We start from the raw sequence: 24,186 nt of genomic DNA, 5'->3' as shown, positions 1-24,186 counted from the left end.
TGACATAAACTAACTAAAAAAAATAAAATTGCAGAAATGTTATTCTGCTGACTTTAGAGTTGACCAAAAGAAAATCATTGAGCCTGACAACAGAGTAAGTTGTACACTGTACATGCATATGGATGAAAAGCTAAGTGGAAAAAAATGTTTCGTAGCGAAAGGCCCCCACGAAGAGTTGAGAAGATTGTGAAGTTAAAGAGTTGTGGTGAGATTCTTTTGTAGTTGAACTCTGTGCTTTAAAAGTTACCATACATACTTCCTTGACTCACTAAGCTTACAAGCTAATTGTCTCCTTTCGACAACACACTGATGCAGTAATTAGGCCATGCAGTTAAAAAAAAAAATAATAATAAAATAGGGGAAAAATGAGTATGGCGTGCATATTTTGCACAGTACATGGAGATGATTTTCAGCAGACTGACATTTCTGTAATTATAACAATAACAATTATTATTATCATTATTATTATATATTAACTTTTAATCAGTACTTTAATAATTTATTTTTTTAATGAATTACTTATTTTTCATAAACCGATTTTATTTATTTATTTTTATTTTTTTGCAGTTGTTTTCATTTGCTAGAAGCCTCGATCATAAAGATTGACAGAAAAATATTACTCTATGTATAATGATTCTATACAACGCTTACATTTTCGGTGATATTCAAATTTATTGATATGTATTTGTGTATGGGACTGGTGGGAACCTGAAATGGGTGGTTTTGCTTCAGGGGGACAGTTGCACATGGACGGTTAGGTAAGAATAGTGATGCCTTCACGGGTCACTCGTCGGCTCGTATGTAAAACGGTAACGGGAAAACTCCAAAAATATATTAAAATTTAAGATTACATTGAATGCATAGAAATAAGAATTGTTTATAAAGTGACCTAATTGTAATAAAACAGGGTTTTTAACCTAATCAGTGTATTAGTAAACACACTTGTAAAAACAATTCTGACACACACGGTAGTATGAATGCAGCACTGTATTTTAGCCGGTACACATAGTTCTCTTGCGATGCAGACATTGCCCGAAAAAGCCGCAACGCACAATTTGTTTTTTAAAATGGTAATGCTACTCTGTAAACATTCAGAATAACCTAAAAACATGTAAATCTTTACTTCGCGCAAGTAATATTTGCATTGGGCTAGCTAGCTAAATTGTATTTAACTTTATGCTAAGCTACCACTATGGTGAAGCTAATAACTTTGTAAGTCACATAAAGAGAAAGAACGACTTAAAAACTAATTTGACTTTATAAGTCAAATTTTAGTAATGGGTGATGACAAGACTATACAACTAATAAATTTTTAAATCATGTATTAGTTTAGTTTGCTTTTGTTTCGGTTTTAAAACTAGTTTTTTTTTATTTATTTTTTTATCGTGGTATGTAATAGCTGTTAACGAATTGCTGTTACCATTTTCAAACGTGTCTGAACAGATTCCCGAGCTGTCCAATGAATCCGTGTTGATGAAGGATCCTCAGAGGGTACAAGATATCCTGAAGTCCCTGTTAGACGCTGGACCCAACACGCTGCAGGTATCTACTCTGAAACTCCTCAGAAATACTGGAAAGCCTGCAGGAACACTGGGTCGAAATCAAACGTCATATTCTTGTTATTTTTAGGTGATCTCGGATTTTGACATGACCTTGACGAGATTCCAATACAATGGGAAGCGATGTCCTACGTGTCACAGTAAGTAAACAGTTAGTGTTGCTATGCATTTAGTTTTTTTTGTTTGTTTTGTTTTTTGTTTTTTTTAGCTTTTGACTAAAACATATGAAGTTTCATAATAAATTAATTGAACTGTTAAGTGTTTCTCTAAAGGTAACATTAGCAGCAGTCCCTTTAAAATCATCTTTTAGTTTTGCTTGAATAAAATATGTGCTTTCAGAAGACTCCCCTGTGGATGCCTTGTGAAGGACACATCAATGAGAGTTTAGAAATAATAATAAAAAAAAGAATAATTGCAGCCATATGGAAAAAAGAAATTATCCAACATAAGTTGTTGAATTGTTTGTTTTGGCAGATATTCTTGACAACAGCAAAGCCATCTCTGAAGAGTGCCGCCAAAAGGTAGGACAGATTATTCTGAAATATTTTTTGCGCTGGTTGATCTAAGCTTAATGCAAAATGTAAAGAAATCTCATTCTAGTTGATAATGTTTGTTGCCACACTGTTTTTATTTCGCTCCTGTTTTTTGGATCATGTTTTAAGTTTTTAAAAAATGGATTATTCCTGGTATATAAAGGGTATCTGTGCTTATCTAACCCTTTTCTGTAGTTAGATCTCAGAATCCTGTTCTGTCCTCCACAGCTGAATGATCTTCTCCAGACTTATTATCCCATAGAGATCAACACTTCACTTTCAGTTGAAGAGAAGCTGCCTTTAATGGTGGAGTGGTGAGTATTTCTCACTGATATGCTCCAGTTTCTAGGCTTTTTTGGGGGGATAGTGTTTGAAAAGGTGAGACTTTCTCATAGGTGGACCAAAGCTCATGACCTTCTTGTGGAGCAGAACATTAAAAAAGAGGAGCTGGCTGTGGCAGTGCGTGAGTCTGATGCAATGCTGAGGTAAGGATATCTAAAGACTAAAAGTTGTGGTTGATCCATAAAGGGAAAGTTGAGCTAAAATGTGGCGATGCTGCAACAGGGAGGGTTACGAACTGTTCTTCGACCGCCTGAACCAGCACGCCATCCCTCTGCTCATCTTCTCCGCCGGAATCGGAGACATCCTGGAAGAGGTGATACGGCAAGCCAACGTCTTCCACCCTAACGTCAAAGTCATCTCCAACTACATGGACTTTGACGAAACTGTGAGTTGTTCAGCACTTTAAAAAATATATATATTTTATTCCAAAACTACAGATTTCTGTGATATTAAGACGTCTCTGATTAACCAGGGGATATTGAGGGCTTTCAAGGGAGAGTTGATTCACGTCTACAATAAAAGAGAAGGTGCGCTGCTAAACACGGGCCATTTCGAGGAGCTGCGGTCGAGACCAAATGTCCTGCTGATGGGAGACTCTCTGGGGGACCTGAACATGGCTGATGGAGTTCAGGATATGAAGCACATCCTCAAGATTGGGTTCCTGAATGACAAGGTAAGCAAAAGCCTGATATATTTCAGCTAATCCCTATGGTTTCCAACCATGACTGTTTTGCTTTTTTATTTCTTTTTAGATTGAGGAGAGCAAACAGTCCTATTTGGACTCGTATGACATTGTGTTGGTGAAAGATGAATCCTTGGAAATTCCTAATGCTGTCCTCCAACTTCTTACTGGTAACAACTGAACTGTTTTCAGTTCAGTTGTAAAACTGGCTGTAAAACACACCAGGACCATCGGCTGAGCAGCGACCTGACCTCCCAGTGTTACCGGGATTCTTATCAAAGACCCAATGGGAATAAATAGCACAGTGCTTTGCAAAAGTATTGACACCACTTGAACTTCTTCACATTTTGTAATGTAGCCACAACATTAAAAAGTTCAAAAGATATTAATTCTTTTTGCAAGGCATTGCGTATTTTACTGTACAAAAAAAAAAAACAAAAAAAAAAACTAAGAATACCCGAGTGAGTCTGTCTCAGACCCCAAGTTGTTTTACATTCGGTTGCAAACCTCACTGTTGTTTTGAACCACCCTGGACCTGTTTGTGGCAGTCAAATGTATGTTTATGAGGTTATTGGTGTTTTTTTTTTAGTTCCGTTTAAGCATTTCTTGTTTTAATGTTGGATTTAATATTTAAAAATAAAACGCACAATAAAAATGTGGCACCTTATTTTCCCCATTTGGTTCAACAAGATTTGTAACCATTTTATGCACAATAAATCACCCCTCCATAAACTTTCAACCTGACACCCAACAATTAATTTCATCTTAAAACATCAGTTTGTGTTTCGTGATACATTTTGAATTGCAGTGTAAGGTTCCTATAAAGTTTTTTTTTTTTGTTTTATTCAGTCTTTGTGAGCAATCTTTTCTGTTTGGACCTTTTAAGAAATGATGTTTTTTTTCACTTTCCTGATATTAAACATGATTTCATTTCAATAAACTCGTCTCAGAAAAGAAAAGAACCCGTCACTATGTGCAGAACATGTGAAAGAAACTGAACTCAATTTTATTACAAAAATTTATTTTTTTGCTTACATGGTTATAATGCAATAGACCAGTAGTTCTTAATTATTCTATCAAAACAAAAGAAAATTCAGAAGCACAGCATGAACTTTACATAAATAAACCTTTTCGACCATTAACTTCAACATAGATTTTCATGGGACTTTATGACTTTTTAAAAGTGAATACAGGTTTCAATTTTAAATGTATCAAAAGAAAATAATATCATTTAGTTGCACATGAGTAAGGGTAAGTGACATGGTTTCCAATGACTTCTTCATTTACCTTTAATGTTTTTGAGAAGTTCTTGCCGGATCGTTGTGAAGCGGACATTTCCAGTTCCTGTGCGCTCCCCTTCGCTGCTGCTCATAGCTCATCTCGCCTCACTTGTTCAGACTCATCATCCTTAATTTTCAGTTCATCTTCTACAATTTTTCCATCTTTATTCTGGTCCTGATTATCAAATATGTCTTTAACAACGCCTTCGATGTCGACGCCTGGCCGAAGACGACCTTTGCCCTCTTTGACTTGCAGTTTGATGAACTCTGAAAACTGCGGGAGGGGAAAGAGGAGAGCATCTTGCTGCTTGTTAACAGATTATTCTAAAAAAAAAAAAAAAAATCTGACCAAACATTCCTGCTTACCTCCTGTAGAGGGACCTCTTTGTCCCCATTGAGGTCGAGAGCATTGAAAAGGGGGTTGGGGATTTCTCCTAGCCAGACAAACATGAAGCCTTCTGGCACACCTTTCTGCAGCTGCACCAGCTCCAGTTCAAAAAGGAGCACTGCACTTCCTGGAACTCCTACAGCTACAAAAAATTAAAAAAAAATTCCAGTCAGAAGAGATGAGAAAGGATTTACAGAAAAGTAGTCAATTCTCTTGAACTTTTTCAGATTTTGTCATATTAAAGTGAAATAATTCACTTTAATCAGGAACGTATGTGAATATTTCTTATAAATAATGTGAAATTGAATGTATTATTATTATTATTTTTTTATTTAAGCATTTCCAGAAACTCACCTCCTTCCTCTCCATGACCCCAGTGCGGAGGGACCACCACCTCTCTCCTCTCGCCCACACACATGCCTTTTAAACCTTCTTCCAGGCCCAGGATCACCTTACTGGCTCCTAGAGTCGTGACAGAAGGCGAGTCGAACTGGTCCCTGAAAAGCCACAGATAATCCGTTTTAGCTTTTAACAGAAGATTTTTTTTAAAAATCCCAGCTCAGTAAAACATGCAGCTGTATACGCCTGTCGGATGCATGAACGGTTACGTCTACTCCAAAACTCTGTGAAAACTGTCAGACAAGGAGCCAGCGATGTTTACATGCACCAGGGTGGAGGGTGTGGTGTTGCAGAGTGAACAGCAGGGGTCGCTCACGAGGAGTACAGAAGCGTGCCATCCATCAAGGAGCAGTTGTAGCGATAGTGAATTAAATCGTCGGCTTCGCTGGTCATGTTACATTCCTGAGGCTTGTGGGTGACTCTGATCTCGACCGAATCTTTGGGGTTGTGGAAGTCAATAACGTGGACGTCAAAGATCAGCACAGCGGAGCCAGGAATGAGGTTTCCTGTGACCGCGGAGGGAAAAGAAAAAGGCAGAACTTATGGTTTTATCACGCCCTCTCGGTTTGTTTTAAAAGCTCCTAAATGCAGGCGTCAAACTCACCAGCGCCTTTTTCTCCATAAGCCATGTGAGGAGGAATTGTAATTCTCCTTTTCTCCCCAATGCACAGGCCCTGCAGAGCTTTATCCATGCCGTGGATCACATATCCCATTCCGATGTATGTGTTGTAGGTTCTGTTTCGTTGGTAGCTGTTAGAGGAAGTGTAGTGGAGGGGCTTAGAGTTAAGATACTTTATTTACTTTAAGAACTGCTGGAGTTTACCTTGAGTCGAAGAACGTGCCGTCCTGGAAGGTGCCGTTGTAGTGGTAGCGGATGTAATCCCCAGTGACTGTCCTGCGTGTGCAGTCTTTAGGCATCTCTCTCACCTCTGCAGTCACATCATCCTTAGGATTAAACACATCAACCAACAGCACCTCAAACACAAGCGTCGCCTGTGGGGGGATCTTGGTACCTTAAGGGAGGAGAACAATGGTTGGAGTAACAACTTACTTAAAATATTATGCACAGTGGAACAAGCTAAAAAAAAAAAAAAAAAAACACGGTTGGAAAAAGCAAATAGTTTTAGGCCAGAATTGTCATTTCATATAGTTTTTTTAACTTTTACCATGGCCGGTCTCGCCATACGCCAAGAATGGTGGGACAATGACGATCCGTCTCTCCCCAACACACATGCCCAGAAGACCCTCATCCATGCCTTCGATGATGTCACCCTGCCCCAAGTAGGTGTCATAAGTTGTGTTTCTTGAGTGACTGCAAAAAAAAAAAAAATTGTTTGAAATTTTTTTGGAGACACGGATCAAACATTTTTGTCCAAAGGACAGTGATGTTTGACTCACCTGGAATCAAACGCTTCACCAGTCAGCAGCGTGCCGTTGTAGTGGTAACGGATGAAATCTGACACTGCGGTAGTGCGCCTGCAGATCCCAGGTTTGCTGATCGTGCGGATCTGGACCTTGTCCTCAGGGTTCCATATGTCCAGCAGGAGGATATCGTACACCAGAGTGGCGTCGGGAGGGATCAGTCCACCTGTGGGCCCATCGACACACATTGGCATAATCAACACACAGACAATGGAAAAAAACAACAACAAGAAAAACAAATAAAAGTTGTCCAGTGTGGTGCTGAGCCGCACCTGTGCCAACACTTCCGTATGCCAGGTGTGGCGGGACGGTGATCCTTCTGCGCTCGTTGACACACATGCCCTGCAGACCTCGGTCCATCCCTGTGATGAGCTTACCAAGTCCCACCTGACTGACGAAGGCTTTACCTCGTTCATAGCTGCAGAGGCAGGGCAAAGAAAATTGTTATTGCTCAACGCCTTCTGGAGAAGGTTTTGTGGTACCGCGACAAAAAATAGATTGAGCTTTTGAAGAAGTATGTTTGAAGAAGTTTGTGTTTTGCTTTCAACCCTACGAACGATCAAACACATAGGCGGTAGTGTCATGCCGTTTTGCTGACAGTAATAGTGCTACATTGCAAAAGTCAATCTGATATAAGACAGAAAGTTAGCTCTCAATTCTTCAACTTCAAATCAACATCTGGTGGCTGAAATGTGGAACAAATTATAGGTGTTGGATGTTAACAGTGGAAGTTAACATTACCTTCTGGAATTGACTGAGAAAACAGCTTTTTTATTTTTTTATGAGAAGCAACAAAGATCGTACCATTTGTCCACAGTCAGTGATAATGCCTCCGGGTATGTTGGAGCATTGTGGGATCATTAAAGTGTTTAGCCTCAGATAAATCACAGAAATTTGAAAAGAAAGGGTCTATGCCACGCATCAAAACTGAGATTGGAATAATAAAAAAAAGAGAGGCAACATTAAGCTTCTGCGCATTTTCCCAATATTTTTGCAAGCCCCAATAATAAAGGGGGCGTGTACGATTTTATGCCTGCGTGTGTAGTTTTGGACCTACGCAAATTAAATCCAAGCGTTTGCAATTCCTGTTACAAGTGAGTTAAGAGTGAATAATCGCCGTTGAAAAAGAAGTCTGCTCAAATATGTAATAATGAATGCAAACCTCTCTGTAGCTAACGGGACGGTTCTCGTTATGATTATTGCAAAGTTGACACGTCTACAAGCTGCCAAAGATCATTCTGAGACCTTGTCTAGAGTTGAACTCTGTCATTAACTTCGCATGTTTTGACTTCTTTTTTGTTGCATTTCTCTTTTACAGACATCTAAATCTGGCTCTAATTATCGCCTCGAAGTAAACGTGATTACGTTCCCTTTAAGTTCACCTGGAGTCAAACCTTTTCCCGTCCTCATAGAAGGTCCCGTTGAAGTGATATCGGATAAAATCTTCCGTTTGAACTTCTCTGGCACAAACTTTCGGTAATTCGTACCGATCCACAACGATGTCCGCCAACGGGCCGGGGTTGCAGTCCACAACGAAAACAAAAAGTAGAAGTCCGAAGCATTTCTTTATATCCATTTGGAACCTCAGGGCAAAAACAGTAGAGGAGAGCACAGATCCCCTGGAGCCGATAGCGGGGTGATGCGACTCATAAAGCGGGGTGGAGAAAGGAGAAAGAGCCGCAGAACGTTCGGGGCAGTTTGAGTGTAAAGGTTGCGGGAAGAAGCAAAGCAGCTTCCGGTCAGGGTTTTCAAAATAACAGTAAGTTTAATTTAAATCAGGATTTACATTTATTTATCCTCAGCCCACTTTAGATATTCTCCTCTGACAGCAAGGGCATTATTATGACTGTTGCTTACTGGATTTCTTTTGTAGGCAATTTTCTGACTTTTGTTTTAAAAGACGGTAAAAACAAACACACCAAAATAAATAAATAACTAGATTCTCAGTGTCTGAAATACAAACCAGCATGTCTGTCATTGGCAACCAAGTCAGACTCAAAATCACTTAAATCCCAGTTCCTCCCCATTTCACTAGATTTCTAAATATTATGTGGGATTTTTTTTTAAGTTAAAATGGATGGCAAGTGACTAACTTACAAATTTTCCACAAATCAGCAAAGCACAACACTGAAGAGCCACAATTAAAAGGATGAACTTTTCTTTCTTTCTTTCTTTCTTTCTTTCTTTCTTTCTTTCTTTCTTTCTTTCTTTCTTTCTTTCTTTCTTTCTTTGAAATACAGTTTAGTAAAAATCACACCAATTTTACCTCATGCAATGCTACTGTAAATAGTTTTTACCTTGTGTTTTTACTTAGATGTAAATCAGTCGTCATTTCCGGCTCTTTTGCGTCTCTTTTGTCTAACTTACCGCACCCTTAAGTTTCTGCGCCGCAAAGAACCGCAGAGGGAAAAGGAGGAGATCCCGGGCCGCCTCCTACTTTCTAATGGAATTCTGCAAACGTGTAAAGGCTGGTTTACGATGCCGACCGTCCCCATGTTTTTAATGCAGGAAACGCCAAATCCCGAATAGGACAGTGGGATTAAATCCGCAATCTTTAGAAAGTTTATCAAAATTGATTTTATTGGGTAACTAAATGTAAATTCAATGTTATTGTCCAAAAGAAGATTATTCTCGCTTAGACTGAAAAGTACTCATTGTTAAAACGCAGAATGGTTTTCAAACTCATAATGTTTAATCTTGCAAGTTTACGGAGACTTTAAGTAGGGCCAAAAACTTTCAAAACTTTTCAAATAAATCTGCTGATAAGTATTTTATAAGTTACGAATGGAACATGTAAAATTACGTTGTTGAAAAATAAAATATTTTTAATATTTAATATAAATAAAAGATGTTTAATATTGTAATAACCAGGGGTTGCTAGACGCCTGCTAAGTGACAAAACTGAGTATTTACAGGCTTTCCTCCTTGAGGTCCAGACTTTTGCTTGCTGTCAAGCAAGAGAAAATTATCACCATTTACACCGTTAGCAGGAAGTTGTACCTTCAGAATAATTTCCAAGAGTTGAAATTGGAATTTCTAAACGAGAAATGACCCGTTTCCTTGAATTAAAGATGATGCATAACTTTTGTTTGAAAATGTGTCCCGTTTAAAACATTTAGATCTAAAAAAAAGCACGAGGTTGGTATTCAATAAACTAGACATTCTTTATTTTTTTTCAAAGATTTACAATGTTTGAAAAACTTTTATTTTGAAAATATTGCCTAAGGATTCAAGTTTTTAGTGTCTTATTCCTACAGGGATTTTACTGTCTACGTGCAGGCAGACATGAGCAAACCTTGTTAAGAGGCGAAAAAGGGGGTTAGTCTCCTGGATCCATTCAAAGCCGGAGAGGACTCCCGCTCTTGTCGGGGAATGGGAATGATGCTCCCGAGAAACTTGTGCCTGGCCCTTCTCATGCCCTTCCTGGTGGAGGCTCAGTATGAGAAGTACAGCTTCAAAAGTTTCCCCCAGAAGGACATGATGCCGCTGGAGTCCGCGTACAACTACGCGCTGGAGCAGTACGCGGCGCAGAGCTGGGCGGAGAGCGTCAAGTACCTGGAGCTCAGCCTGCGGCTCCACCGGCTGCTGCGGGACAGCGAGGCGTTCTGCGGCCGAAACTGCAGGTCCGCGAGCCGGGACAGCGACTCCCCGCTCCCCGACAGCAGCCTCCGCGTTGTGCGCCACATCCTGCTGAGGGCTGCCTGCCTGAAAAAGTGCAAGGCAGAGTTCCCAGTTTTTAAATTCTCCTATCCACGGAGGGATTTACTGGAAACGTTTGAGAAAAGGATACCGTATCGGTACATTCAGTATGCTTATTATCAGGTGAGACCTGGGAGCTTTGATTTGGGTCTATTGTGGCCTGGATGCTGACGTTTTGCGCTTGACTTGCTGTGCGGTAGTTGTTTTTCTTTTGAGAGTGTGATTCAGGTTTGCTTTCCTTCTGGAATCTTGGCGTATGATTGTAGCTTTGCTAAAATATGAATAGCAGACTCCCTATAGTAAATACACCCAAATGGACTCAGTGAGAAGAAACTTCTAGTCAGAGGTGAGGAGGGCAGTTTCTCTGCTGCCTTGTTGCGCCCTCCTGCAGACCGAATTGAGCATGTGCCACGTCTCTTCCAGTGTCTCCCTGAAAACAATCCCCCAATTCTCCTCTCTTGTGGGGGATTTAATAGTGTTGCCTTAGCCATGCTAGACCACTTAATGAAATGTGCCTCTCACTTTTTGATGTTTTGTTGTAATCTGTTAAAATTTATGCAATATTTATTCAGACTTTCTGAAGAGTCTTTCAGAAAATCTTTACACATTTCAGCATTATATTTTTTTAAAGTTTTTTTTGTTTGTTTTTTTCTGTTAGGTCCGATATATGTAGTGAAGTTAAGTAACATGAGATTATGTTGATGTTTACAAGTCAGTGATAGCTTTTCAAAACCTGAAGAATGAACTTTGCCTTTCCAGGAAGCGACCTTTATCAAACATTATAATTTTAGATAAGTTATTCTGGAATTGATCTGAAATAACTCGGGATTAATGCTAATCCCCAATAAAATCTCTAATCGGATTTATCTTTTATCAGTCAGTATGCTACTTCTAATTAAGTAAAGCGGCTTAATGACACAAAAAGAAACAACAACAGCTTCAGTACATACTATTAGCAAGAATGTGAAGATTAAAAATAAATACACAATAAGATTATTCTGTTACAGAATTTATAGCACAGCTTGATCTGGACTGAGTGATCAACTCCATTCTTTGGAGTTGATCACTAAGTCCATGTTTCAATTCTAGACAAGACTTGTGTGAGTGGACTGGTCTAGTAGGAGGTGAATGAATGAATCACTCATATTTTGTAATCAACCTGCAGCCGATTGACATCAACACCCTCTTTTTTATGTATGTAGGCAGTATCTGCAGTCTACCACTTTAAATACAAATAAATAACAAGACTAGTATTTCTATGTTCAATCAAAGCTCGACAGAATCAGCATTCACAATCACTTATGAGTTATTTCTTACGTTTTTTAAAAAAATATTTTAAAACTCTTATTAGCTTTGTTTTTGTCTAGCATTCAGATCTTAACTTTAAAGACTAATACACAATGCACCAGAACAGAGACATTTGTTTGTTTGGGAGTTATTGCAACCTGTTCTTGACATGGATCAGTCTGGACAGAATTATCTTTTTCTTAAAAAAAAAAAAAAAAAAAAGAAGTTTCCATTATGGCTTCCAATGAGTTCAAGTATGAAATGGGCTGTTCAGAAAGAACATTGTTTTTTCCACCTCAAGTAGAAGAAAGGATTTCCTACAAGCCTTTTCTAAAAAAAAAAACTTATAGAAAAGGCAGGTAAAGAGAGATGATGTTCCTAAGCCTCAAAAACTCTAAATCAAAGTCAAATGGATAATTAATGGATTACAAGAATATCTTCACTTGAGCACTGCTTGTCCTTCACTGCCAGCACCACATTTGCACTGCAAACGTAGGAAAATAGGACATTCTTCCTGTTGCACAATTGACCAGTAAGGATGAGGTCCTTCGTGTGAGTTTTGTGGAAATTGTGATCATGCCTTGTGTTCCTCCTCAGCTTAACAACATGGAGAAGGCTGTGTCTGCAACCCACACCTTCCTCAAGAAGAACCCAGACGAGCCCTATTTGACCAAAAACATGAACTACTACAAGAGCCTGTTTGATGTGGATGAATATCTCATCGACCACGAGGAGCAGCCGTATGAAGTCAGTAGCAAAGCCTTTTAAACACAAAATCACACAGATCGACGTATAAGCCTGCCGAAAACAATAACCACTGTGTCTCTGCTGGTAGAGTGTTTTCCTAAAGAGCGTGGTGCTCTACAACAGTGGAGACTTCAGCAGCAGCGCCAGGAACATGGAGCAGGCCATCACGCAGTTCTTCGAGGTGTACAGCCTCTGCTCAGCAGGCTGCGAAGGCTCCTATGAAATCTTGGAGTTTAAAGACTTCTACCCGTCCCTAGCAGGTACCGGGGTTGAACGGCAGCAGCTTCATTTCAGCGCGCTGCAGATGCGTAACAGTATGTTCGTCTCCTCTGCCCTCAGATCTCTTCCTTGATGTGCTGAAATGTAAAGTGAGATGCGAGGAGCAGCTGACGCCCAGCGTCGGAGGGTTCTTTGTGGAAAAGTTTGTCGCCACCATGTACCACTACCTTCAGTTTTCATACTATAAATGTAGGAACGAAACTGAGATTCAGGCGTCTCTCTTTTGATCTGTACAAATCTGCCATGAGCTCTTGTCGTCCGTTCCAGTGAACGACGTGAAGAACGCGGCTCCCTGCGCAGCCAGTTACATGCTGTTCGACCCCAGCGACCAGGTGATGCAGCAGAACGTCGCCTATTATCGTTTCTACCGGGCGCAGTGGGGGCTCAAGGAGGAGGATTTCCAGCCGCGGCCTGTGAGTGAAGCAAACCGCCGCCGCCGTTGCTGTTTCCCGGTCCATCTGCTGTTGGTCAAAACAAACCCAGTGAAGCAGGGCAGCGACGTTGTAAAAAGCAGCGCTGGCGTAATCGTTAACACAGTCGCAGGGGCTGTAATTAGAAACTCACGTAATCGCGACAAACTTGTATTTTCTGCATTTTTACGTGGTGTAAATTTGGCAGGAGCTTCAGAGTACCAGCTGTAAAACTGTAAATGTGGCACTTTTGTAGCAGGAGAGGGGGAAAAAAAAAACCACAGACCAAATTTGGGTTATAAAACACTTTTGTTGTTTACTAAGCTAACTCAAATGCTGATCTGTCTTTCACGTTTCAGGAGGCCCTGAGGTATTACAACCAGACAATCAAACAGAAAGAAATGCTCGAGTTTGCACTGAACTACCTCCACACAGACGATGAGGTACGTTTCCTCTGGGATTTCTGTTTTATAATAGCAAAAAAATGATAAAGTAATGCTAAGTTAGCCTCATAATAATTCTAAACTTTGCTATTAATCATACAATATCGAAATAAACATAACAATAAAACCACATAGTTTCTCATTTACCGTAAACGAAACCACTGAATCTTGCATTTGTGTACCAAAGATTTGATCCAGAAATGTTCAGATATGATGTTGACTGCATGTTGTGCTTCGCGTTTCTATACTGCAAGTAATCCAAAAATTGATGAATCTCTTGAGGGACATTGCCTTGTGTTTCCCGAACTGGAATATTAGAAACTATAGCAACTTAAGGTGACCAAGTCTTCATGATGTCCATCAGACCAGGAAAAAATAAACATTTTCTTGTCCTTCCATCACACGTCTAAGCATGTAGACATTGTATTTTTGATAAACAATCCTGGTGGTTTGGTATGCAAAAAAAAAAGACAAATATGTGAGAAGGATCTTCTGTTAAGTCTGGTGGACAATAAGAGATGCGACGGGTCTGGCAAACGTCTTACAGTCAAAGTAAGCAGAGCATCACTTGTCCATAGTCCTGTTGCAGTAAGCAATAAATCAGTTAACTGCATTAAAAAAAATAATAAAACAAGCTCAATAATTTCCATTTACATGAGTTATCTTGTTTCTTTTTCTACCAAAAACTGGATGACAAATAGTCTCAACTAGCCTTTTTGTTTTGTTTTGTTTTTTGGAAGGACAATATTGTTTACAGAGACTTCATAATTAATTTTATTTGTTGTTTCTGTTTTTTTTTAATTATTTATTTATTTTGGATATTTAAAATCTCTTCCAGTTCCAGTGTTAAATGTTCATTAGAATGGAAAGTTTATTGATCTTTGAGGATGTGTTATATTACATTAAGATGGTCTCAAAATAACAATATTATCATTTATCGCAATACCTTTTGGGACAATTTATCGTCTAGCAAAATGCATTGTAATTACAGGCCTTTTTGTCCATTTCCATCTTAATTTATTTACAAAAAACTCAAATATATCAGACGACACAAGGACAAGTTTGTAGGGGCTCTAAGACAACCTCATGAAGATTTTCCATTCCTGAGATTTTGTCTTGCAGTACAATCTAAATTCCTACGAAGCCACAATGAGTTGGCTTGGTGGCAGTTTCCTGAGCCAGAGATGATTATGTCTCAGCAGATAAGACCTGAACTGTCTGCATGACCAGACACGGTGGGAATGACACTTCTAACACAGCAATACAAGTTGAGAATGCTAAAAGACGGAGGGGGAGGGAGGGAAGTGAGGATGAAAAGGAGGGGTGTTGTGTTTTCCACCAGCAGCGTGCGGTATGTGGCTTGGAGGTGTCGACCACTCACACTGCGCCACGTCCAATTTAACTCGGGTCAGCTCCTCCTAGTCCTGCAAACCTCCTGGACCCGAGAGGGGGGAGGAGGACAGGGCTGAATTACAGGGAGCACGTGTGAAAGATTTATGGGAACCAAGAAGGAAAATGTTTTATTTTTGTCTACAAAGAATGAGGCTAAAGAAGTAATCATGTCGCCTGATGTGAACTTGCCTTGTTCTTCTATTACCCAGGAAGTGGTGAGTCCAGAAGAAGCGGCCACCTCTCACTCTGAACACCCTGACGCTGAATTTGAAGGAATTGGTGACTATGAGGAGTCCTTCCTGGCAGAGTGGTGGCAGGAACCGAAATCTAAGTGGGACGCTGGTGAGGAGGCCGACTGATGTCCGTTTTTATCCGTGTGCAGAGGGGCTAACTCCTCCGGCTCCATCCCACCTCCCATGGCTAAAAACCAAAAAAAGACTTTTCAACTGACATTTACATTTCTTACAGTGTTGAGAAGAAACGGCAAAACTGATTTTCTCCTGTTTTTTGTTTTTTTTTCCACCCAGTCATATTGATCAACATTAGAGACGGATATCAGCCTTATTTAAACCGTTATTTTCTTGCCGGTCGTCGGCCTGTGCGCTGCCAAGTGTTCACGACATTTCTGCAATTTTTTTCTTCATTTCTTTTTTTTTTTTTAATTTAAAGAAAGTTGAATGTCCGTGTGCCATTTTCATAAGCAAGGTGACTCGTAACATTTCTTATGCTGAATGATTACCACCAGCGACAATTTGGTTTTCAAGATATGTTGCTCGCAATTAAAATATTATTTTAATAATTACGATTTAGGTTTCTGTCTCTCTAGAAGGCCAAAACTTGCACACCAAAAATGTGAACCCTTATTCTCATTTTTTGAATTTTCACATTTTTTTTTTTTTTTAAATACAAACTTCCTGGTGAAGTTCAGGACTCTTGAGCAGCATATTGAATGACCTGCAGCTGATTTTTAAATTATTTTTAATTTGATTTATTTTATTTTTTTTTAGGCACCGACATACCCTTAGATTATTACAATAATCTAAACTACTTAAAATTAGAAACACACATTAGTATTTGATGTCCTGTCTAAACACATGGACATTTATTCATTTTTAATGTGATAATTATCTAATTTATTAATAGAGCATTTGGTTTTTAATCTTGAAGTTTGAGTCTAAGACCACAGTTATGTTCTTCTGATCCTCCATGACCTCAGACTGATTGGGTCTAGTTAAAGGCCGATTTCTCAACGTGCCTTCTTTGGGCAAAAACAATGACTTTTGTCGTTTTCTTTTAGATTGAGATAGAGGGCATCCATAAGTAATGATGAATATTTTGGTTCAGTGACAGTAGTGGACTAAGGTTATGTGTCAGCAGCATAGATACTGTGAAAGACGTTGCGTGGCAGTCCATAATCTGACCTAGAAGAATCATGTACGCTTTGAATAGAAGTAGCATGAGATTGGATTTTACATGTCAAGTGTACACGCACTTTAAAAATCATAGTAATGCCTTCTATTTTTATAGATATAAAGCCAAAGACAGGCAGGATAATGTAAGAGAAGAGGTGACTTCATGTTTCAGCATTTTATTTTTGTTCATTTCAGTCCATCTACAAACATCAGTTGATTTTTTTCCCCCCATTGTCTCAGTCCAAAAAGATAGTGTCTAAAAATATGGTGAAAGATGCCTCTTTTTCCTTTTTTTTTTTTTTTTAACCCCCTCTTGATCATATCTGATGCTCCCTCTGTACATATTGTAATAACAATAGTGCATCTGGCAAAGTGCAAACCTCATACAAACCAAACTGACCTCATTCACACTGACAGCATCAGACAAACAGCCTCTTGGACCCCAAACCAAAACTTTAATCTCATGTACAGCAAAGGGTCCTCAGAGTTTTTTTTTTATTTATTTATTAATTTATTTTTTGTGGTAGGTGGGTCGGGGGGGCTTTTTCTCAGAGGCTTGGTGGCTATCAACAAACGTACAAAAGATTTAGTGAAAGACAGGGCTGTTAAGCCACATGTAGAGACACATGAAAGGAAGTTGTGTTTTAGAGGGCTTTGCAAATGCAGGCTGTGACGAGAGATCAGAGGCTATTCATTAGTGGAAACAAAACTAAATGTTTTAACACAGCTTTCATGGGTTGCATTTAACATTCAGTATAATTTGCACATATTTACAAATGGGTGTGCGTACAGTGGGCAGGTGCTCGTTTCCTGTCGATGCAAGACTTAAAAACTGGCAACAACGCGCCGCCTGGCTGCGGCCGCCAACAGGTCGTAGAAAGAGATGAGAGGTAAAACCTGCCTACCTAAGAGGAGTCTACACGTGTGCGTGGACGCGACTGCCCCCCTACGTTAAATGTAAACACAAATACTGTACATTCTGGCTTCCTTTAAAAATATCTTACACTCACACAATCGCAGACATACAGAGTAAACCTTCTACACACTTTGGAAGAGGTGAGGGCACACGGACAGGTAGAGTGGAATGTACGTTGGTCGTTCTGACATTTAAAACACTAAGTTACGGTCTCTGCTGCTTCGTAGTTCAGTGGTTTCTTTTAAAAAATGATCCCAAAACCATAACAACGTAGCTTCTCGTTTTACCTGAAAACTCATGGAGGAAGTTAGTGGAGCATAAGATGCTCATAAGCTGAGAATTATTGATACAGTGCCTTGCGAAAGTATTAATACCTTTAGGTAAAAACATGGAGAGTTGCCTCTTGTTAAAGTTATTACAGGAGGAAATCTTATGGGTTATCTCTTTACTAGCTTTGCACATCTAGAGAACATAATGTCCCATTATTCTTTGCAAAATTGCACAGTGAAATTTCAGACATAATGTTTTTGAAAAGAAAGTTAAGTCTTACCACAGTTTTAGATTTAGGCATGGGCCTTTAAGGTTGTTGTGCTGCTGAAGGTGAACCTTCACCCCAATCTGAAGAGTTTTTCAGTATCTTAACAGATTTTATTCCAGGTTTGCTCCGTCTTTAGCTCCATCAATCTTTCTCTTTTACTCTGACCAGCTTCCTTGTTGAAAAGCATGCCCCAAATCATGATACTACCATCTTTCAACAGGGGCATTGTGTGTTCAGGTTCACATGCAGTGTTGGTTTTCTGACACGCATACCATTTTAAATTTATATGGTATTTATATGGTATTAATAGAGATAATCAATCTACACAGCTCAGCTCTATAAGAAATCTGCCCATTTGTTCTCTCTTGGTGAAAACCTCCTTGGCCTGTTACAAACGACAAAACTGACTTGTGTTTTTATTTTTGCTCAAAGCTGACTTTTCTGTTGCTTCTTCGTTCATAAAAGCAAGATTTGTAAAATTAACGATTAATAGCTGTGGCATCAACAGCTTCTCTATTTACTAATTAGATCATTTCTGAAGGCGACTTAGGATTTTATTTAAGGGTATCTGAATAAAAGAGGAGTGGATACAAATGAAAACCAAACTTCAGATTTGTTTTTTTTAAAAAGTGAAAAGCTATTCAGCTTCACTTAATCTACAAACTTTTTGTTACGTGACAAGAGGTTGTCAGGGGTATGAATATTTTTGCAAGGCACTGCAAACGACTTATTTTGGCAATTAGTCTTTCCTTAGCCTCTGTTTGGAAAACATGCAAACAGACAATTGTAGGATTTCTTTTGGAGTCGTTTCCTCGTCTCCAAATGTTGATCTGATAGCTGTCCAGTTAAAGGTGCACCAAGTCACGGCCAGTTATGGAGGTACTGAACCTCAGGTCCATTTTTTTGGAAGGAAAAAAAAAAGCCAACGTTTCATCTTCTGTCACATTAGTTCGGTCTGTGCACTCGTCCAGCTTTGAATCTTGGACTGAAATAGTGGCAGGTCTGAGTCTCTTATCAAATTGGTCCACCATCGACGTGTACTTTTTTCCCCCAGAATGTCTGAGCTGTGAGAAGAAGACACCAAAGCACATTCAAAGGGCCTCTAGACTGGATAAGGACCCCTGGCGTCTCCCACAGGGACAGCCACATCCTTGCTTTAGGTGAAGCCTGGACACAATCCTCAGCTGGCAGCAGCCACATGAGTGTGATCTGGCTGGTATGGCGAGAGAGGAGCCCCATGGGCCCCAGGGTGGTGGGGGTCCCAAAGGAGGACAAATGGAAGGAGCAGACGGGGGTTTGGAGGAAGTGATCATCTACGTAGATTTGGAGAGATCCTGGGGCTGAAATGGAAGACTTGTGTGTTCATTTTTTTTTTTTCATTCCCCTCTTCTTTATCGTGGAAACGACACGGTGCGAGGAGGAAGACGAGCATGGACAGGACACATACAGAGAGACAGACAGTGATCTTATCCTCCTCCAGATCTGAAACACAAGGACAGAAGGAAAAAAAAAACAGCTGCAGGAAGATGAACACAGACGGGCAGAAAAATGGCACGAGTATATAAATTTAGCTTTAAAGTCAAAGCAGATGTTGCATCGAGATGCATCGTTGTCAAGCAGGAGTGAAATAATCCTCAAAAAAAAACATCCAATTAATCTTAATGAATTAAGTTACAAGTTGACTATTATATTTTCTAAGATTGTACCTTCCTCTTCGAATGTTCCTGCATCACAGAAGCAAGCCAAGAAAGGAGACAAAAAGTCAGAACATGTTCAATCAGCAAGACCGGGAAAGTACAAATACAATTACTACAACAGTGGTTTGTTTGTTTTTTTGGGGTTTTTTTTCTTTAGATTGTTACAACATTGCGTAAAATGGGACAAAGTGAAGAAGCATGAACACTAGCTGCACAAAACGGGCGAAATATTAATTAGAATTGAATTAAAACTTCAAATTGTTTCTATTGAATTAGCTCCACTGAAGGACACTGTTGGATTCAAGTACAAGACATAAATCCAACAATGATAATTCAGCATGATATCCATCCGACAGTCTCACTGAAATGATCTTCCGTCAAAATAAAGTGGCGAGATCACATCCAGCAGAAACTGTTAATAAGTCTGACTAGTAGGAAGAAACTCATGCACACAGTGCCAGCCACATTTGAGTACATCTATTCAGAGAGGAAACAAAACCAACGTTAAGAACTAATAGTTTTTAAGAAAGCCCCCTGTGAGCTCCGAAATAGTATTTTAAAATAACTTAAATGTACTCTTTTGTACATTTGTATTTGTTAAATTTTGGCAAGAGAAAAAGGTTGAGATTTTTGGCAACAATCATTCTGACATAAAGGAGGCCATTTTGTGAGAACCCCTCATGCTTACTGCTAAACTTAGAGGAAGAACTGTGCTGCTGTGAAACACCAGGAGAATGCAAATAAGAACATGCTGGACTTTACCACCATGTGCAAATGGGTCATTCCTGGATTTTTCAGCTAATTAATAATCCAAAACATTTGGCCAAATCAACAGAAATGGTTCAACAAGACACAAACTCTACCATCTTCTTGATCTTCAACCTGTGGGTGACCTCAAGAGAAGAATGCATGGAGAAAACAGAACTCTGGATAATCTGCAGAGATTTTGGAACAAATTCCCTGCAAAAACCCCCCCACAAAATCTTACCAAGTAATCTTGGTCTAGTTTTTAGTGCAAATATCTTACTACACTTGAAACAAGACAAACTTAAAAATGAAATTTCAGCAAGATACAAAGGCATGTTTTAAGTAAAAAATTCCTTAATACTTATAAAAAAGTATTTGTTCTATTGGCGGACAAATTAAATTATAACGTGGGAAAAATGTCTTGCAATCTGCCAGTGGAACTTCAATATTAAGGAATTAATTTCTTGAAACAAACTCCTATGTCTTGCTAAAAAAAAAACAACTTACTTGTAAGTTAGTTTTGTCTCTTCTCAAGTTTGCCAAGATATTTGCATTAGAAACTAGACACCAAACTCTTGGTAAGATTTTGTGGTTTTGCAGAATGATCGAGGATCCCCCTCTTTATTTCTGATCCTCTAAAATGTTATCAGATTAGATGAAGTTGTGTACATTTGGCAAAAGGGGGTTGCACAAACAACTACCACCAGCAACATCAATAGTTATGCTACAAAACAATGATGTTATATAAACCAATTAAACAAATGTACTTTAATTAAATGTTTTTTTTGTTCCCTAAAACTTTGAATAAGAAGTTGTACATCCAAAGAAAATGATGCATGACTTTAGCGTTTTTATATGCATCCTTACCAGGAGTCCTAATAAATGTGGCCAGCACTGTCCCACTGACCCTAAAAGGAACGACAGCATGCAATAAATCATAACCTTTCAAAGATAATCCAATTCATCAGTCGTCCTTTTAGGTCGGGTCTTACAGAGGGAGCCATAGCGAGCATGCAGAGGTGGTCTGTTGCACTAGAGTGAGGATGAGGCCTACTGAGGAAAAATGAATGACGGAGGCTTGAACAAGGTAATAAAAGTAGAAATGGAAAAAGTTTGCTTAGGTTAAGCCGACATGAACAATACTGTGCAAAAGTCTTGAGTCATCCCTCATTTCTTTTTTTTTTTATTTTCCTTGCAAAGTGTTGAACTTTCTTCAAGTGAACCATTAACAGAGACCACTTTTGAAGGTTAACAGAAAGTCTTATAAATAAATTTGGGATTCTTCAGAACTTTTGAAAGGTCCAGAAAGGCAAACAAAAGTAACTGGGAACTTCCAGACGTGGCACCAGTGGTGTAGATCGGATTGATTCTAACGGATCCTGTCAGAGAAATATCTTCCTCCTGCTCAGCCGTCGCTGCAAGCGGGAAAACGCATTTAGGTAGGAGGAAAACGTGAGCAAAAACAACCTCGGTGATGATTTGATCTCAAAGCCTATAAAGCGTTCAAGCGTGAGAGCATCTCAGAGTTCACTTCCCCAGCTCCCCTCCCAGCTACTGGGCAATGAGTTGCAGCTATTTCAGACTGGTGATAGTGGGAGGGGTGGATGGGGGTTCTTGAGGTAGAAGCAGACAGGTACACAAAGGCATGCCAGAACTCTTACTTAAATCCCCATCCTGTTCCCCCTAGGACTATAGCTGCCAGGAGAATAGCACCTGCGATGGACCCTATTATGATATTGGTGCCACTGGGACCTGCGCAGAGGGGAGGGGAGGGGAGGAAGGGTGCGGAGGAAGAGGAGGGGCAGAAACAAAAACAACACCACTAAAAAACACACGTCAGAAGACCGCATCAACACAGTACAACATCAACTAGAGAGAGAGAGAGGCAGATGGTGAGAAACCTGCAGACAGAGACAGAGAGATGAAGGGGAGGGGGAGACCATCACGTTGGGTGGCAGGTGAGCGAGGGAGGTTCAGTGGGACGGGGTCAAGGGGGTGGGGGACAACAATTACACGAAGGAAAAAAAAAAGGAGAGAGAGATGTTTTACTTTGTTCTCATTCCCCCTCAGCTGGACACCCTCCTGCTCAGGGTGGCAGTTTTGGGCCTAAAAGAGCAGCTGCTTAATTTCTCTGTCTCATTGGCAGACTGCAAGAAAGTAAGAGACACTTAAAAAAAAAGTAGTCCCACAAAAAAAAAAAAAAAAAAAAAAACGAAAGAAACACCTCTAAGCACCGCGCACATATTCACATTTCAGCACATACGCTCAACACACACCAGCAAGACTCAGCAGGAAGGAAAACACACAGCTCAACATCCTCATGACATAAGGTGAGTTATCCCACTTTGTGGTTTCAGCACAGAGAGAAGGTGGTGAGAAGAGACCATGAGCGGGGGATTATATGATGAGAGAGGAAGAGAGAGATGGGAAAGAGAGAGAGATGGGAAAGAGAGAGAGATGGGAAAGCTCGAGTTCTGCCGCTGACCTTTTTTCTCCGGGCCTGTCGGGACGGTGGGCTCAGGGATGGGATCAAAAACGCTGCAGTCCTTTCCTGTGTAGTCCCAGTCACAGATGCACTTCACCTCATTGCTGCAGGTCTGCAGGAAAGAAGCAGTTGTTGTTGTTGTTGTTGCGGGACGGTTGGGGGGTGAACAGTAAGCAAACAGGGGTACAACGTGGAAAAAAAAAAAAAAAAAATCAGCAAAAAGGGTTCCAGATAGATTTTTTAATAAATGAAAACATTTCAAATCTCTATTGATTTTGTATTTACTCAGGCCATTTTCATCTGATATTATTAAATGTGTTTGATGATATAAAAACTGAGGGAATCTGTAAGTGTACAAATACGTTTTCACAGAACAAGTAAACTGATCTTCTAGTCAGTTTTCAACACAAGATGCCATAATTTAGCTTTTAATGTCTTAATAAAATGGAATAAATAGGAAAAGTAATATAAAGAAAAGTCAACTCTATAAAAAAACAGTCTGGCACTAAATCCACATAAAATGTAAATGGTATATTTAAATGTATAGATTTGTTATAGAACAAGAGACATAATCAATTACTTCACTGCTGAAATAATCTACTCCTTTAGGACATCTCATTTTATTCTTGAATCAACATTTTTTAATTGTAAAATGAGTTATTTTTGAAATCTAAAAATATATGGAGTGAAATCCTTAGCTCATTTTTTCTCGTTTCTTTGTGCTGATTCTTTCACAAATAAGGTATTTTGGTTAAAAATATTGGAAAAAAAAGACAAAAGAAAACCCCTGTGATTGTAAAACCACCAATATTTTTCTATATGATTTATCTTATTTTTTGACATAAATTTTAATAACGAATATCAGAACTTTTATATACGTTTTAAACATTTATTCTTCCTGAATGCCTGTCCACGCAAAAATAAAAATCAATAGAATGTGGAAAATAAAACAAAACTAAATTAAATTAAAGCGCCAGACTTTCAACAACCTATATTACCACAATGAGTATTTTATAAATATTGTTTACAACATGAATCCATAGACGTAAGTTTGGATTTTATTATGATTTTTTTTTTAATATTTGAAATATCAAGCCTCTGTTTTAAAATAATCCTGGAGAAGAAAAACCAGTTTAATAAATAAACACCCACATTTTTCCATCTAAAAATCAAATCATGTTCTGAATGTCTTTACCCCGTGGTCAGAGCAAATGTGTCCAAGTTTAGATCCTGTACAGGTGCTGAGGTTAAACGCCGCGACGGGGAGGCAACGTCTCTCCAGACACATCATGTTGGGACCGCAGGGCGTGCCGTCCTCCACGTAGCCCATGTCAGAGCCATCCTCCAGCAGGGCGTGGCCGCCTCTGGGTGAAGCGTCCACAAGCGTCACATAAGTGGAAGAAGACAAATGGAATTACAATATTAAAAGTGAACGTTTTTTTTTTTTTTTTTTTTTTTTTTTTTTTTACTGTTAATTATTTGTAAAGGGACGCCCTCGTTTTCATGCGGTTCAAGGTCATTTTTTTTGG

At 39.3% G+C, this 24,186-nt stretch overlaps 4 protein-coding genes across 8 annotated transcripts in view; 2 read left to right on the top strand and 2 right to left on the bottom strand.

Annotated features, from left to right (window-relative positions):
- The first annotated feature begins 748 nt into the window (after window positions 1-748).
- LOC106950769 (cytosolic 5'-nucleotidase 3) lies at window positions 749-3,443 on the top strand. Of its 2 annotated transcripts, none has more exons than XM_015037836.1 (9): window positions 749-809; window positions 1,444-1,542; window positions 1,630-1,699; window positions 2,034-2,080; window positions 2,321-2,406; window positions 2,488-2,577; window positions 2,657-2,819; window positions 2,907-3,107; window positions 3,187-3,443. In XM_015037836.1, exons 1-9 carry the CDS (start codon window positions 771-773, stop codon window positions 3,295-3,297), a joined length of 906 nt encoding a protein of 301 aa, XP_014893322.1. In that variant the 5' UTR covers window positions 749-770; the 3' UTR covers window positions 3,298-3,443. The 2 variants fall into 2 exon arrangements, with proteins under 2 accessions (XP_014893322.1, XP_014893321.1); XM_015037835.1 differs by lacking the exon at window positions 749-809 and adding an exon at window positions 961-1,070.
- Window positions 3,444-3,704: 261 nt separating this feature from the next.
- fkbp10a (FKBP prolyl isomerase 10a) lies at window positions 3,705-8,327 on the bottom strand. The gene is given in 11 exon segments (XM_015037832.1): window positions 3,705-4,670; window positions 4,763-4,926; window positions 5,139-5,281; window positions 5,500-5,689; window positions 5,788-5,933; window positions 6,007-6,196; window positions 6,350-6,495; window positions 6,582-6,771; window positions 6,878-7,023; window positions 7,988-8,192; window positions 8,195-8,327. Coding segments are annotated over 11 exon segments (1,767 nt in total). The 5' UTR covers window positions 8,256-8,327; the 3' UTR covers window positions 3,705-4,484.
- Window positions 8,328-9,900: 1,573 nt separating this feature from the next.
- Window positions 9,901-15,667, top strand: p3h4 (prolyl 3-hydroxylase family member 4 (inactive)). The gene is made up of 7 exons (XM_015037833.1): window positions 9,901-10,427; window positions 12,189-12,338; window positions 12,427-12,598; window positions 12,678-12,806; window positions 12,885-13,030; window positions 13,387-13,470; window positions 15,072-15,667. The coding sequence occupies exons 1-7, from the start codon at window positions 9,978-9,980 to the stop codon at window positions 15,219-15,221; spliced, it is 1,281 nt and encodes a 426-aa protein (XP_014893319.1). The 5' UTR covers window positions 9,901-9,977; the 3' UTR covers window positions 15,222-15,667.
- Window positions 15,668-16,498: 831 nt separating this feature from the next.
- Window positions 16,499-24,186, bottom strand: part of LOC106950766 (disintegrin and metalloproteinase domain-containing protein 11-like) — a 28,148-nt gene continuing 20,460 nt past the window's right edge. For 2 of the 4 annotated variants that reach the window (XM_015037828.1, XM_015037831.1), the window contains 4 exons: window positions 23,853-24,021; window positions 22,658-22,769; window positions 19,435-19,452; window positions 16,499-19,210 (listed from right to left, as the gene is read on the bottom strand). In XM_015037828.1, the coding sequence (XP_014893314.1) occupies window positions 19,038-19,210; window positions 19,435-19,452; window positions 22,658-22,769; window positions 23,853-24,021 (472 nt within the window). In that variant the 3' untranslated portion in view covers window positions 16,499-19,037. Of the gene's footprint in view, window positions 19,211-19,434; window positions 19,453-21,833; window positions 21,925-21,945; window positions 22,320-22,657; window positions 22,770-23,852; window positions 24,022-24,186 lie in introns of those variants that run through there. The other 2 variants (XM_015037829.1, XM_015037830.1) reach the window with 2 other exon arrangements.

This window comes from Poecilia latipinna, unplaced genomic scaffold, assembly GCF_001443285.1.
Source record: "Poecilia latipinna isolate Pla-1442-1.1 unplaced genomic scaffold, P_latipinna-1.0 Scaffold420, whole genome shotgun sequence".
Lineage (NCBI taxonomy): Eukaryota > Metazoa > Chordata > Actinopteri > Cyprinodontiformes > Poeciliidae > Poecilia > Poecilia latipinna.
The sequence above is the reverse complement of the archived record's forward strand: the minus strand, read 5'-3'. Positions and strand labels throughout refer to the sequence as shown.